The sequence below is a fragment of the Esox lucius genome, chromosome 21, assembly GCF_011004845.1.
Source record: "Esox lucius isolate fEsoLuc1 chromosome 21, fEsoLuc1.pri, whole genome shotgun sequence".
Lineage (NCBI taxonomy): Eukaryota > Metazoa > Chordata > Actinopteri > Esociformes > Esocidae > Esox > Esox lucius.
Genome location: NC_047589.1, coordinates 27,645,256 through 27,660,573, shown reverse-complemented (window position 1 = coordinate 27,660,573; position 15,318 = coordinate 27,645,256). Strand labels below are relative to the sequence as shown.

The 15,318-nt window shown below is 44.6% G+C and overlaps 1 protein-coding gene across 1 annotated transcript; it reads left to right on the top strand.

The window, feature by feature from the left end:
* The first annotated feature begins 2,283 nt into the window (after positions 1–2,283).
* On the top strand, positions 2,284–15,217 carry dap (death-associated protein). Its single transcript, XM_010896451.5, has 4 exons — positions 2,284–2,470; positions 3,919–4,024; positions 10,828–10,870; positions 14,348–15,217. Exons 1-4 carry the CDS (start codon positions 2,416–2,418, stop codon positions 14,465–14,467), a joined length of 324 nt encoding a protein of 107 aa, XP_010894753.1. The 5' UTR covers positions 2,284–2,415; the 3' UTR covers positions 14,468–15,217.
* The last annotated feature ends 101 nt before the right edge of the window (positions 15,218–15,318 follow it).

The window sequence follows — 15,318 nt, the reverse complement described above, 5'->3', positions numbered from 1 at the left end:
TTGGCAGGGAATGGTTTGGACCAAAACAGCCGTTTCATCCATGTGTTCATTTCATGCTAGTAGGGGACACATTCAATTGGCCAGAAATACATCTGCTGTGCTGTGAGTATGACACAATAATATGATTCATTTTCATCATTTTGTCCCTCTGTTTGTCTGTCTGTCTCTCTCTCTCTTCCTCTTCCACGCACAGAGGCACACGTCATGAGAGGTCCTGTCAGGTGGAATCCCCTCACCCTGAATGAAACATGACAGGACAGCAGTGTTAACCAGTGCAGACGGGGATAGACAGAAGTTATTCTTCAGCGTTGCAGCAGCTGCTGTTTTGGGGTTTCTGGCTGCTGTGAACACCCGTCACCCTGCAGAGAGAGAGAGAGAGAGAGAGGGAGAGAGAAAGAGAGGGAGGGACGGACGGAGAGAGGGATAGAGCCTCCTGCCTCCAGGGACAGTGAAGATAGAGAGAGGGATTGAGGGATGGTGAGAGAGAGAGACAGAGGTAGAGAGGGACAGACAAATTGATGGAGGGTGAGGGAGGTATAGAGGCAGGATAGAGAGAGAGAGAGAGTGTTCATGTCAGATGCATAGTTGTTCACCTGTGACGTCCCCATTCTGTCTCTCAGTTAACCATCACAGAGACACACTCACACCACGCAAACACACACTCACGCCACACACACACGCACACACTCGCACACACATTCAAACTACACACACACACACATATGCTGGTTGTACAATACCTGTAAGGACTTTTTTTAACCCCTGGCCTTAACTTTAACCCTAACCTTAACCCCTAAACCACATTATAGCCCCAAACTTAACCCCAAGTCTAAATCAAGTTATTTATATTGTTAATGATGATTTGCCATATCTTACTACACTGAGGACATCTGAATATATGCACACACTGAAGCTCAACCCTGGACTCACTCAATCACAATTATTTATTTTTTAATAATAAATGTAATCAAAACTTGTGAAAAATCTAGTAAATTGGTGACATTTAAAAATACGAATGGACCAGTGTTTACAATGTATGTGGCTTAGCAGTGTGTACTATAATATGCGTGTGTGTGTGTGTGTGTGTGTGAGAGAGAGAGAGAGAGAGAGATACTGTAAGATATTCTGAAAGAGCTCCAGATGAAGAGCAGGCAGTTGGAGTTATACGTGGACTGGTATTCATGGTTAAACAGGAAGTTCTTCCGGACTGGGCTGAGCAACCCACTGGAGGAGGCCATTGTCTTTAGCACAACCCAGAGCCACAAACACCCTGTTATACCTGCCCTGTCACAGTACACATGTTTTTCATACAGTTTAGATGAGAACTCACACACACACGTGCACACACACGCAGGCTCAATGTCACGACTGATATAAAATATCAAAGCTTTATTGTCCCCTCTAGTGGCCATATGCAAGCATGCATACAAACGCGTGCGCGCACGCGCACGCGCACACAAAGAGGAGGAAAAAGACTGCAGTGACCATGCTGCCTTCTGATTGGACATCAACACCTTGACACCTTTCAGAGGACTGCAACAACTCCAGACCAGGGGAATAGGTGTTACATAGGTGTTATAGAATGTCTTCCCAACTGTCTTGACATAACTGACGTTTACATAGCTATCTAATTAAAGGGACAACAAAGTTGACTGCCCCTTAAAATAATCTTACTTAATCCTACAAAACCCTAAACTTTACCGTAACCGGATAACCTTAGTGGGTGACAAGGTAACCCTAGTGGTTGGGCCATCTGACGAGTATCTGGTTGTATTCCTCCTAACCACCAAGGTTAAAGCTTTGTCGTTACGTCCCCGAGGAAAGACACGTAACCCTATTGCTAGTCGCCCTCTAACACTCCCCCATGATGTTGCTATAAATAAGAATAGGTTCTTAACAAAATTGCCTGGTTAAATTAAGGTAAAATAATAATAAAAAAGTTTTTGCCTAAACTTAATCTAGCCCTAATGCTTAAACCTAATTATAGCACTAACCCTAATTGTAACTTTAAAAAAACAATCTAAACGTATAACCTAAAGCAAATAAAATAGCTTTTTTCAAAATGGGACAGGAAAAATTTCCCCATTAGTAAACCTTTTCGGGATTAATAACTCTTTGGGGACATTATAGTATAGTTGTATAGTTAAATCAAAAATACACGCGTACGGTTAGCGTCTTTTATTTTTCGATAGGCTAAATTATTTATTCTGTCACCAGCCCCGTCCCGTAGCCTATTCACACTCCACCGACGTCACACATAACTATTTTTCGTCTGTCGTCATCACGCACCGTTGCCAAACAAAAAAGCCACGTTTACTAACTGGATTGAAGTATACTGCGTCTGTTTACCACAGGATAGGAAATTCGAATAACACAAGTATTTAACATCTCCAATATATATCCGTAGAATTTGAGATGTCTTCACCGCCGAAGGAGAAAATCGAGACCAAAGGAGGACATCTCCCGGCTGGTATTACACCTAATTATGTTGTCTTTTACACCATATACAATATCGCCTTCATTTTTATTGCTCAACGGACGTCTTTTCTTTGTGAAGCGTTTAATGGGGCTGTAGTAATTTATTTTAAAAACGTCAGATAGGAAGTAATCAAACCTGTTTGAGCTCTAAAGTGCTTTTGACCAAAATCTGATCGTATATCCTTGTGTTTATCTGATTACACGGATGAAGAGCAACATCGTAGCTTTGAATGTTTGAGTCCCACTAAGATAATCATTGTATCGTTATAATAACTGGCAATTATTGCAAGACTATTTGATGTTGCCTGTGCTAGATGGAAAGTGCCATAGCCCTGTTGTGTTTATGTCTACAGTGATGATGACTAAACAAACGGTAGTCTATTCAACCATAATCATTATTATAATTTCACTTCTTGGCTCCCCTGTCATACCGTTCCTTAAGAAGTTGGGCAGGGAGGAGTCTAAAGTGGGGAATCTGACATATTGAGTTGGTAGAAAGAAGTGCTCCACTCGACTACATGTCAAAAGCCACAACTGACTATATATAAGTAGATGTCTACTAGCTGATGATAGGACTGTGCTAGCTAGAACGAAATAAAAATCTGTATGAAGGTAAGAAAATATTGTTTCTCTAAAGGAAATGCCCAATCACAGTAGTAAGCAAAGTAGCGGCGTAACTAGCTTGTCCATGCGCAAAAACGTAATCTAATCGTGTCGTGCGGAACTGCGCATGTGCAGTTAATAAATTCAGTGTTTAATTTTGTTACGGTTATTGTAACGTGTCGTTTCCACGTGGTTGTACTGATGACAGTTTCAGACAAGGGTCTTGAACCCCGATTTTGCATTACATTTTACGAAAACTGAAACTTTACATTTGTGAAAATTATATATTTTCTAAATTGTACATTTTCACCAAACCCAATCACCAGTGAAACCCGATTTGGTCTTGGAATCAGGTTTTGCACTTGTTTCCGAAAGTATAGAGATTTTGCCGGGATTAAACTATCTACATTATTTTGGACGATGACTGCCACCAATCTGGGTCACTATACAGGAGTATAATAACATTTTGCAAGACTGTATAACCATAAAGTCAAATTCCACGTTTATAATGAATGTGTTGGATTAGGGATGAGGTGAACAGTGTGGTTTGGTTGATATTTTAAACAAATTAGTGAAATAGGCAGGGTTTTTGACAGCAGCTATATAATCTAGTGAAGACTGCGCAACAGTTTCGTAGCTGAAACGTACAGCACTCGCTATCTGTTATCTATCAGTCCAAAGTTGAATCGCCAGCTTTGGTGTGTACTGAACTACACATTTGAACAAAACCTTCCTAAATGGTTGAGTCCTGATTGAGACTTTGACAGTGATTAAGACCTGCTACAGTGTGTTAATTAATTGTGTGTGTCTGTGTGTGTGTGTGTGTGTGTGTGACAGTGAAGGCAGGGGGAATGAGAATAGTGCAGAAGCACCAGGGAGCAACTCCACCTGAGCCCCCTTCAAACAAGGACAAAGACGATGAGGAATATGTGGAGGAGCCTAGGTAACGCACACACACACACTGAACTTTGACCCTTGGCATCTGCTCGTGGAAAGCCGTGACAGGAGTCATTGTATTTTCGGCCCCACATGCACGCACAGACACCTTGTATTGAAACACGTAGAATTTTTGTAACTGGTAGTGAACTGCAACAATCAGCCCAAATAGACCAGTAGCTGTGGTTGATGGTAAAACATCCAAGTCTTTAACCCCTTTACTGTTCATCCTTCTGCATCCCATTGCCAGCAAGCACACACTCTTTTATTAGAACATGTTGTTATGGCCACATTTCTGGGTTTATTTCCAGAACATCGTTATTATATCGGGTGTGTACGGGGACACGTGCTGGAAAAATGCCCGGCCCTCCACTGTCCCACATAGTTCTGCTCCGTGCCCAGACTCTAAAGCAGCGTCTCTTTAAGCGGGTGAAATATTCCCAGGACACCAGGAGCCTGTTTGTTGTCGTTTCACCATTTGGTGGACGTCAGAGTGTTTGGCACACATGACTGTCCTCGATTCAGCGTGTTAATCGGCGCGCCACTCGATAAATCACTCCTGAGTGACCCAAACATGGAGGCTTAAGCCTGAAGACACCCCGTCGCTAATCTCCATGTTATAAGGGTGCAGTCGTGAAGAATTCCCCCCCCCCTGGACTGTTGGGTGTCATTGTTTTCCTTCTTTTTACTTCTTAAAAAAAAAAAAAATCTTATTTGGATTCCACGTTCATTGGTGAAAGGTATGCTGTTTAACAAATCAACTTAGACATTGTTCGTAAAGTTAAAATAAAAACACAAGGGCAATTACCTTTTGGACAGAAGTTTAGGACACCTTCCTTTACCATCACAGGGACCTGCAGGCCTCTCGTTCCACAATCAATGTCGAAGTGCATGAGTCAGCTGTAAGAGACTGCGCAGTCTTGGCCTACATGGGAGGTCATGAAGGAAGAAGCCTCTGCTCTCAAAATAGAATATCCAGACACGACTGACTTTTGCAAGACAAAACCTGGGTGAAGGTGTTCAAAACTATTGGAAAAAAGTGCACTGGACAGATGAGTCAAAGGTGGAGTTGTTTGGCTGCAATGCCAGACACTGTGTTTGGCAAAAACAAAACACTTTCTTTGCACAGAAGTTCCTCATACCAACAATAAAGTATGGAGGCGGTGGCGTAATGGTTGCTGCTTTGCTGCCTCAGGGCCTGGCCAACTTGCCATTATTGAGTCAACTATGAGTACCATATTGAATCAAAGAATTATTGAGTAGAATGTGAGGCCATTTGAAGGGGTAAAAACAATTCTCCCAGTCAATATAAAAGACAGATTACCCAGTTAGCAGAAACAACTGCATGATGCTATTTATGCCATAAGGGGTCAACACCAGCTATAGAAGCCAGTGTTATACTTATTTTTTTTATTATGAAATTTCATTTCAACAAAAAAGACAACTTTCCAGGGGGTCAATCAATCAATCAAATGTATTTATAAAGCCCTTTTTACATCAGCAGTTGTCACAAAGTGCTTTTACAAAACACCTGTCCTTAAACCCCAAGGAGCAAACAACAGTAGTGTTGAATTTCGGTGGCTAGGAAAAACTCCCTAAGAATGCCAACATTTAGGAAGAAACCTAAAGAGGACCCAGGCTCAGAGGGGTGACCAGTCCTCTTCTGGCTGTGCCGGGTGAACATATTAAGATCACAATTATTATAATTAAGAAATGCATGTGGGTCTAGAGTCTATTTAAACTTAGTCCAGGTCGGAAGCATGACCAGATGGACAAGGAAAGGAACAACACGTACTTCTCAGGTGTGGGCCAGGACCTCATGTCCTCCTAAATCCAACAAGGATTTATAGTGGAGAAGGAGAACTGACCCTACTACCCCAGCACAATAATATAGCAGTGTAAGACCTTGAGACTGAGACGGGGGTCCGGAGACACTGTGGTCCTATCTGGGGGAGGCCCCGGACAGGGCCCAAAAGGCAGGAAATCAATCCACCCACATTGCCAAGCATCAACCAAAGGGACACCCACCAACCGCAACCCCCCTGAATGAGGGCCGAGTATTGCCAGCAGAGTACAGCCCAAGTGCACAATTGGGGTGTACGGTGTTTTTCACATGACTGTACACATGTTACACTTTAACGTCCAGCTAATGTGTGCCTCTTAGCAGACTATCCATGTTCATGTGGCAGCTCCTCTTCATTTGGTCCTCTGGAGCTGGCAGGATCTTTGGCATAGTGAACAAGGTTTATAAGAGAGGTACAGATGTTTTGGCAAGTGCTCAGTAGAGGATGGGGACTGGGCCTGTACAGGTAGGACCTCCCGGTTCTGGAGTGTAGCAGTCATGAGATATTTATCGAGGACTCTGGGAAAACATTGTTGTTCGTCGGCTTGATCTGTCATCCAAAATATGAGAACAATATATTGTATGTTTGCAATGTAGCTCATTGCCGCTGTTTTATACAGACAAACCTTAATCATTTGAATGTGTGTTTTTCTGGTTTACTATGAGTGGGGAGTAAGTTCCATTGGTCCAATGCTAACTCTTACAAGAAGCTTTATCTGACTTTGGGTTAAGGGTTTAGGCTTCGGGTTAGCCTTTGAATAATGGTTATGTTTGAGTTTAAGTATTACGGTTTCGGTGTCAGGGTTTGGTTAAGTTAAGCCACAAAGTCTAGGTTATTCTGGTTAGGTTTAGAGTTAATGTTAGTATTTGGTTCTAGGCTAGGGAATAGAAAACATGGATTTCTGGGTTGCGGGTCCTTACAAGTATAGGGAAATGTGTGTGTGTGTGTGTGTGTGTGTGTGTGTGTTTGACAGAGTGAAAGAGCGCAAGCGGGAGAGAAGGAGAGTCGAGAAGAGAGGGCATGTGCGGGAGAGAGAGACGTATGATCAAAGAGAGAACCTGACCCTCCGGCTTGGCCTGAGAGGAAGTTTGGCACCATAACGGCTCCTCTCTGGAGATATCAGAGGCTGCAGTGAAAGTGCCTGTATGAAATTCAGTGGAAAAATCCTCTCTGATGAGGGCAGCTTGGCTCAGACCGTGACTCCTTCAGTCACTTCGTAAAGTATAGCGGTCGTTTTCAAAATGCATAAAAGGTCAAACACACGGTTTGTGTGAATGTAACAACTTCTTAAAGTAAAAAGGCCATCAAATGTTGACTGTATTATAGATTATAAGTACTTGCATGATAAGAGACAATCAGTGGGTCTAGCCGTTTTGGTTGGACATCAGTTACTCAATTGATTGTCAAATAAATCTATTTTTTTTGTTGAAATTGTACATGCCAACGTTGTTCAATGACCCCTGGCCCTTTTATGTGTTGTTATCACAATGACTTAATCATGTCTAATAGCATTTTTACATGGGCATTATTGCCTTACCATGTCATTACTAGGTATTTATCTTATGGATGTACCCATCCACAAATCAGTACAGATACTGGAGTAGTTGAGGTAGAACCAGTGGTGCTACTGGAGTGGTTGAGGTAGGACCAGTAGTGCTACTTGAGGTGTTGAGGTAGGATAGGTAGTGCTACTGGAGTGGTTGAGGTAGGATCGGTAGTGCTACTGGAGTGGTTGAGGTATGATCGGTAGTGCTACTGGAGTGGTTGAGGTAGGACCAGTAGTGCTACTTGAGGTGTTGAGGTAGGATAGGTAGTGCTACTGGAGTGGTTGAGGTAGGATCGGTAGTGCTACTGGAGTGGTTGAGGGATGATCGGTAGTGCTACTGGAGTGGTTGAGGTAGGATCGGTAGTGCTACTGGAGTGGTTGAGGTAGGACCGGTAGTGCTACTGGAGTGGCTGAGGTAATTACATGCAGCAAAACAGGTGCAAATGATGAAAAAAATCTTTACAGAGTTACTTGGTAGGGTCCACATTCCATAGTGATTAGAAACTTGGTCTGATTCAGTCTTAACCATAGGGGTGTGTGTAACATCATGCTAAGATCAAAAGACCTATCCATCGCCCTGAGGAGATTATTGATGCCCATGAAACTAGGAGGGGTTACAAAGTAATTTCCAAGCAATTCACATTATGTCATTCCCCTGTCTGATGAATCATCTACAAATCGAGAAAAATCATTCGCAAACTACATGAGACGGGGCATCCCACCAGATTTAGGCCAAGAGCTGACCGAAAGGTGCTCATAAAACTTAACACTAACCCTACATAAAGATACATCTATGAAATTGCTTTTCTGTTGATCTTCAACTATTAAATGATCGCAAAGTATAATATTTCAGTGTCATTTGTAAAATTAGGTAATCTTTACCTCAATGTTGTTGAATTGAAGATTACACATCCTTGTGTCTAAATATTTAAAAGACCACCTTTCGGGGGGGGTCTACTTTTCACATGACTGTACTTGTGTGGTAACAGAGGTGATAGTGACAAGAAACTAAATGAATACTAATGAAACAGTATGAATACTAATCAAAACTCTAAATCAGAATCACCTTTATTCACCAAATGCATTTACACAACATTCCCAGAATCAATAATCCAATCGATAACATTTTTAGGTGTGAGGATTTGCTACGTCGCTCCAGTGTTTTCATCACCAATGGTTGGGTGTAAGCGGACCATGCAAGGTCCTCAGAGATGTGCATGTGAAGGAACCGGAAGCTTCTGACCCTCTCCACAGCATGGGGCTGCTCGTGTGTACGGGTGTGGGTGGGCAGGTGTGTTCTGGGTAGATGTGTTGGGGGTAGATGTGTTGGGGGTAGATGTGTAGCAGGTGTGTTGTGGGTAGATGTGTAGCAGGTGTGTTCTGGGTAGATGTGTTGTGGGTAGATGTGTAGAAGATGTGTTGGGGGTAGATGTGTAGCAGGTGTGTTCTGGGTAGATGTGTTGTGGGTAGATGTGTAGCAGGTGTGTTCTGGGTAGATGTGTTGTGGGTAGATGTGTAGCAGGTGTGTTGTGGGTAGATGTGTAGCAGGTGTGTTCTGGGTAGATGTGTTGTGGGTAGATGTGTAGCAGGTGTGTTGGGGGTAGATGTGTTGGGGGTAGATGTGTAGCAGGTGTGTTGGGGGTAGATGTGGGGCAAGGTCACCATGGTGATGCCTGTGACATTGAATTTGGACCTCCAAGATGGAGGGACGGAAGGAACGAGAGAGACAAAGAGACGGGGGAAGAGCTTAATTGCGTACACCTCACATGAGGAGTACGGATGAGGAACGGATGATGAAGGAGCAGAGTGTATGCAGTAGAACAGCTCTAAAGTGAGTCTCCACCACTGAATCCAGTCAGGAAGTCGACAGGAACTTTACTGGAAAGGAACCAGAGAAATGTCTCCATGGCAACCTCGGCACTGCCGACCTCAACTCTACAAACACTTCCTGGTCCCTGGGGCACAGCCTGAGGGGTGGGACCTAGCCTAATTATCTTCATCTCTCTCCTCTGCACTTTCTCCCCCTCCTTTACACTCTCCAACGCCTGCTTGTTCTCTCTCTTTCTGTCTCGCTATCTGGCTGTTTACCTCTTACTGGCTCGTTACTGGCCCCTACAGGCAGTGATTGTCTTTTTTCGCTGCACTCCAGGCTGCCTCAGATGGTGTGCCTTAATCACCTCAGATCCACTTGTCTTCACACTGATCCCAGATCAAGTAATCTTGTCACTGATCCCAGATCACCAAGTCTGCTAATTAAACAGAGTGTCTAACAGCAGACTAACACACTTAAGATCAACTGTGTCTGTCTGCGATGTCACTCTCCTGGAGAGGATGAGCTGGCCAATCAGTGGTCAATACACCTTCATAATTAAATCAGTCGTCACCTGGTGGGATGTTTATTTCAGATCTATGAAAATATATGGAGATTTACGGTAAAAAATATCTAAGTTGTATGTAAGACTTAAAACACAACGTGTACATGGATACAAATTAGCTGTGTTGCTAAACAATGAGAAAGATTGGTTTCACTGTTTTGTTTTGCTTGTTGGCTGTTCTATTTGTGACCTGGATCAGGATGCTGTATTCTGGGGGCTAGTTTGGTTAAAGTGGTGGAGAGGCTCAGTAGGCCAGTCTGAGTGGGGTGAAGCATTCGGCAGTGATGTCCGTTGATATAGAGTCCCTTGTGGGGGGACTGACAGGCATGGGGCTGAGGGCTGGGTTAGAGGACAGGCATGGGGCTGAAGGCTGGGTTAGAGGACTGGCATGGGGCTGAGGGCTGGGTTAGAGGACAGGCATGGGGCTGAGGGCTGGGTTAGAGGACTGGCATAAAGAGGGAGGGGTGTATCCTCCCTTTGGGATGAACTGGCTGTTCTTAAACCCCCTGCGGGGCTGCTGGCGGACCTGAAACGCAAACTGGTGGATTTCTTCTGGTCGGGTGGTCATTGGCTGAGGGCGGCGGTACTGTTTTCTGGTCCATGAGGGAGCATAAAGCCTGGTGGAGAGCAGGGTGGTGGCTGTCTCAAAGCAGCGCAGAGACTACTTCACCTCTGGGGAGGGGTGTTGGATAGAGGGAGGTTTGGGGTTTCTTGGGGTGACAAGTATGTCTTCTTAAAGACCAAAATAAAATATATTTCTCTCAGTCTTTCTATAAGACTGTCAAGCTGCAGTCTCCCTGGGGTCTCTGCTAGGCCACAGTGTTAGTTTTCATACAACATAAAACATGCCTTTCCTCACACTCACTGTTCTTAATCAATGTTCAAGGTGATCAAAGAGAAACAAATCCTGTGTGTCTTTAAAGCATCCTGGAAAAGAAAATGCATTAGGCATTGCCTATCAACAACATGTAATAACAGCTTGTCAGGAATCTGGAATGTTTTTTTATATTTTTTAACCCCTCACTCTCTCTGTCTCTCTCTCCAGCCCACCAAAACCTGCAGTGATCGTATCAGGAGTGGTTACAAAGGTAAGGTGTGTGTGTGTGTGTGTGTGTGTGTGTGTGTGTGTGTATGTGTGTGTGTGTGTGTGTGTGTGAGTGTGATTGAGTCTGGAGTGTTTATAAAGGTGAAACCTTTGTATGTTGTGAGACCCTTCAAGATGTTCTTCAAATAGATAGTGCTGGCCATCTCACAGCGCCGTGTTTGCTACGGACAGAGATTTTTGAGCAGTTTCCAGATATCAGCTCAGGATGTTCACTAACGCACACACACACTGTGCTTAGCCTACCCTGAATCCTAGAATATTCCAAACTCCCCCTTCGTCTCTCACTCTGTACTTAGCCTCTGTCTAAGCTCCCCTCCTGGGGTCCCAACTTAAACCTCTAGCTCTGCCCCGAGGCTAGCCGTTTATCCTTTATCTGTCTGGGCTATCACACCTGCAGGCTCCAACAGACTGTAATAAAAGCCTGTTGAACCGGGGGCATCTGTGCAGCTTCATTTATGTTCTCCCATTGAGAAGTGATATGACCTTAAAGAAGGCCTCGCCTTGCCGCTTTAGATGTGTCCGTGGAGGTTTGGTCACCCTTGGCGCTGTCCCAGACGTGTTCCGTTCTTTCAGGGGGAAATTAAAATGGAGAGCCTGACGCGATTTCCGAGTTTTGAACTTTACCAACACTCGATCTTAAAGGGAAATCGGTTTCAACTTGAGGCGGGGCCAAGATAAATGGGCTAAGAGAAATGTATCAATGCATCCGCCTGTTTCCCGAAGGAGGTGAAAGCTGAGCCTGACATCTCTTCCATCCAAGAGCTGTGGTCATTGCCTCCTGTAGGACACTGGTGGATAGCGGCTGAGGGCAGCAAACAAAGTCCCTCCGAATGCCATCAGGCATCGACGATCTTCCTTTTCCTCGGGTCTCCGCTCCGAACTATCCGGCTACAAAAGGGCACCTTAGTCTGCTGTTGCACACCTTTTAACGGCAAAGGGATTTGGAGATTCCTTCCAGAATGCCCTTTTTAATTCTATTGTTTAGTAGCTAACCGACCCCACATTCAGCCCATTTAACCTGCAATATACATCCCTGTCATAGTGTGACCCTAATTGTGTGTGTGTGTTCCTTCGTGTCCAGAGGTTTATGTAGACCATGTAATTGACCGTCTGGCCTCAATGCTGTCCCATTGCATTCATCTGTTCATTCTTTTATACAAGCGAAGCGTTACGACTGTATCTACTGATTTCCGAAGGAGGGAAGGCAGCCGTACTGTATAGGGAGCTAAATCTAGAGACACCTGATTTGAAGAATAAAATTTTTTCACTTGAGCAGGCCAATGAAATGTGCTGTGCTGGAAGCCCCGCCTCCCACAGGATACAAGCTTGAGGCCAGAGATTCACTGGGCCCACTTCAGGCAACGTGGAACAATGCCTCATTTCCCTCCTTCAGGGAGCTGTAGTTCAAGTGATAACTTGACTTCCATTTCAGTCAGTACATTTGGCAAATGGAATCAAGACCAACGCTGACCCCAGTATGTAGTTAAGTATGTGGCCCTGACACACCACTCAGACCTTGATGCACAAGATATACCAGTCTGGGCATTTCGCACAATGTGCTGCCTGGTAACATTCTCTCTGTTGGCCAGTGAGAAAAGCTAGCATCTAACCATTTTAAAGTAATTACCCCCCGTTGTTAGGGTCATGAGCTGCCACTAGTATCTGCCCCAAAAATCAAAGGGTATATGTGTTTTCACTATATTGCCGCCGTAGCTGTTTTGGGATTCAAAGCTAACTAGCCAGCGTACCTCTTTTCATCAGCCCTCACATAACCTGACTTTAACACTGTAGCTCTACAAAACGCACACATATTTCACTTGTAGGACACTAAAGCAAGAGGGCTACTCTTCTAACCATCACTTACCCCTTCCCTCTACCTCAGAGAGCTCGTGGCTTCCAGTGTTCCTTACTACTGAAACAAGGACCTACTGATGAGTGAGACAAACCTTAAGGGTTTATAGTGAGGTTCCAATATGAAATATATTATTAATGTGTTATGAACAGAGTGTGGATATTTGGCCCGCCCAAGCGGTAATATGTGCTGACTCAAGAGCTGATAATCACATCCACTGTAAGAGTTCTTCAGTCTGCTAGTTGTGGCTGGTCTCAGGAAGAAATGAACTGGACTCACTTTCTGAGATCAAATCAAGGAACAGCACAAATGTCTCTTAAATCAAGATCAGACTGGGACACTCAATCTTTAGGGAGGGAGGGGAGGGTAAGAAAGTGGGGGAGGTAAAGGGAGGTGGGGGAGAGGAAGGGAGGATGGGAGAGAGGCGGGGGAGAGAAGGAGGGGAGGGAGAGAGGCAAGAACGGGGGTCATGTCAAAATGAGTGTAAATCCCATTTACACAATGAGTAAATGTTTGTGCTTTGTTTGTCCAAATGTTAACTAATTAAGGCATGCCTAAACAGTCGTTGACTACTTATGCAACAACTTCTTTTTTTATATTCTTTATTTTCACTTGGACGTTATATGGTAAAACTTTAGTTTGATAATGTGATTAAGTCTGTGATAACTGCCAAGTGGGTGGGGGTGAATAATTTGGCAATCCACTGTACAAAGCCTCATGCCTACAGTACAATGTGTAGCAATGTAATAAGAGTCTCAACAGTGGAGTACAGTATGCATTTGATTGGGATGGCCTGGGCGTGTTAAGTTGCCTCGTCTGCTCCACTGCCTATTCTCAATGAGCCAAAGACAACATTGAGGAGTGCCAAAGCCTGGTGCCATGGCTCAACCCACCAGCAGGGTTTGGCTCAACCCACAGCAAGACTCAGGTTTGTAGGCTGGGTTCTTGGAACCGCATATAGAAGGTTTAGAGAGAACCTGTTAGAGACACTCCGAGATCTTTGTGTTGTATTGTACTGTAGACACACACACACACACCCACACACACACACACAGCATCCCTGTGGCAGTTCTTAAGTGAGTCAGAGGATTTCGAAGTAGGTCGATGCTCTGCTGGTCTCTGTGTATACATTTGTCATGATAAACGGAGAGAGAAAAACAGACTGGGGTTAAACTGATCTGCACCCCAGGAGACAGCGCACACACACCCGCGCACACTAAGACACTACATACTGTGGTCTTGCTCAGTGCTTGAAGGAGCGCTAAGGCTGTTGTAGAGATTCTGTAGGGTTTTGGCTGAATAGCCAGTAGTCCGGGGGGTGATCAGTTACTAGGATTGTGACGGGAATGTGTGTGTGTGTGTGGTAACCCATCTTTCCTGTGTGTGTGTGTGTGTGCGGTAACCCATCTTACCTCAGTGTGGGTGTGTGTGTGTGTGTGTGTGGGTGTGTGTGTGTGTGTGTGTGTGTGTGGTAACCCATCTTACCTCAGTGTGTGTGTGTGTGTGTGTGTGTGTGTGTGTGGTAACCCATCTTACCTCAGTGTGTGTGTGTGTGTGTGTGTGTGCGGTAACCCATCTTACCTCAGTGTGTGTGTGGTTTGTTCCCAGGGCGATAAGGACTTTACCCCAGCAGCCGCCCAGGTGGCTCACCAGAAGCCCCAGCCGTCTGTCACCAAGATGCCCCAGAACCAGCACCTCACCCAGCACATCCACCAGCCTCGCAAGTGAGCCGCGCCTCCACTCCCTCCCTGCTGACCCTGGTTACCCCTAGACACAGGTCTACGGTCAGTCTGGTTCACAGACTCCCGCAGTTAAGGAAGGATTTGAAAAAGGGAAAGCTGATCCTGGATCTGTGCCTAAGGGCGAGCCAACGCAACGTGTCGCCATTGGTTTACAGCGATCAGCCTATCACAGCAGCCTACCAACCCACCCAACAGCCAATCACAAACCAGCAATGAGCCCATGCCCCCACCTGCCTGTCACAGCTGTCCACACAGACCACAGGAGCCCAAAGAGCAGTTCCTTTTGTCTGCAACCCACCAGTCACATGCCAGAAGCAACGCTGAAGGACAAGAGATAGAGAAATCCACCAATCAAAGAACTGTATGAACCAATTAATCAAGCATGCAACCAACCACCATTAAATGCTCAGGTTACTAGGGCAACCTCTGTTAAACATTCCATGTAATCTACTCTCCTCCTTATCTGTAGATTTCTTAGGAAGTTGTAAGTACACACACCACACTACATGCACACACTACACTTACATACACACACTCACACCATCCCCCTTCACTGAAAGTATTCTGAATGTCAACACTAAACTTATGCGTTCCAGAGAGAAAATGTTTGCCTAGAAGAAATTTCCAAAGTCTATTTAATTAAGTCGCTTTTTTGAGTAGTGTACAAATCCTTAGCCAGTGAGTGGATATCGGCGTCAAGTGTGGTTGTTATATTAAATAAAGATTTAACTTTAAAGTAGTTGTTTCCTGTCTTCTGTCTCACCGGATGTATGCGTATTATTCTCTATTATCCAGGAAGTGTTCCGTATTAACATCTGCATTGGCGCTCTCCAGTTA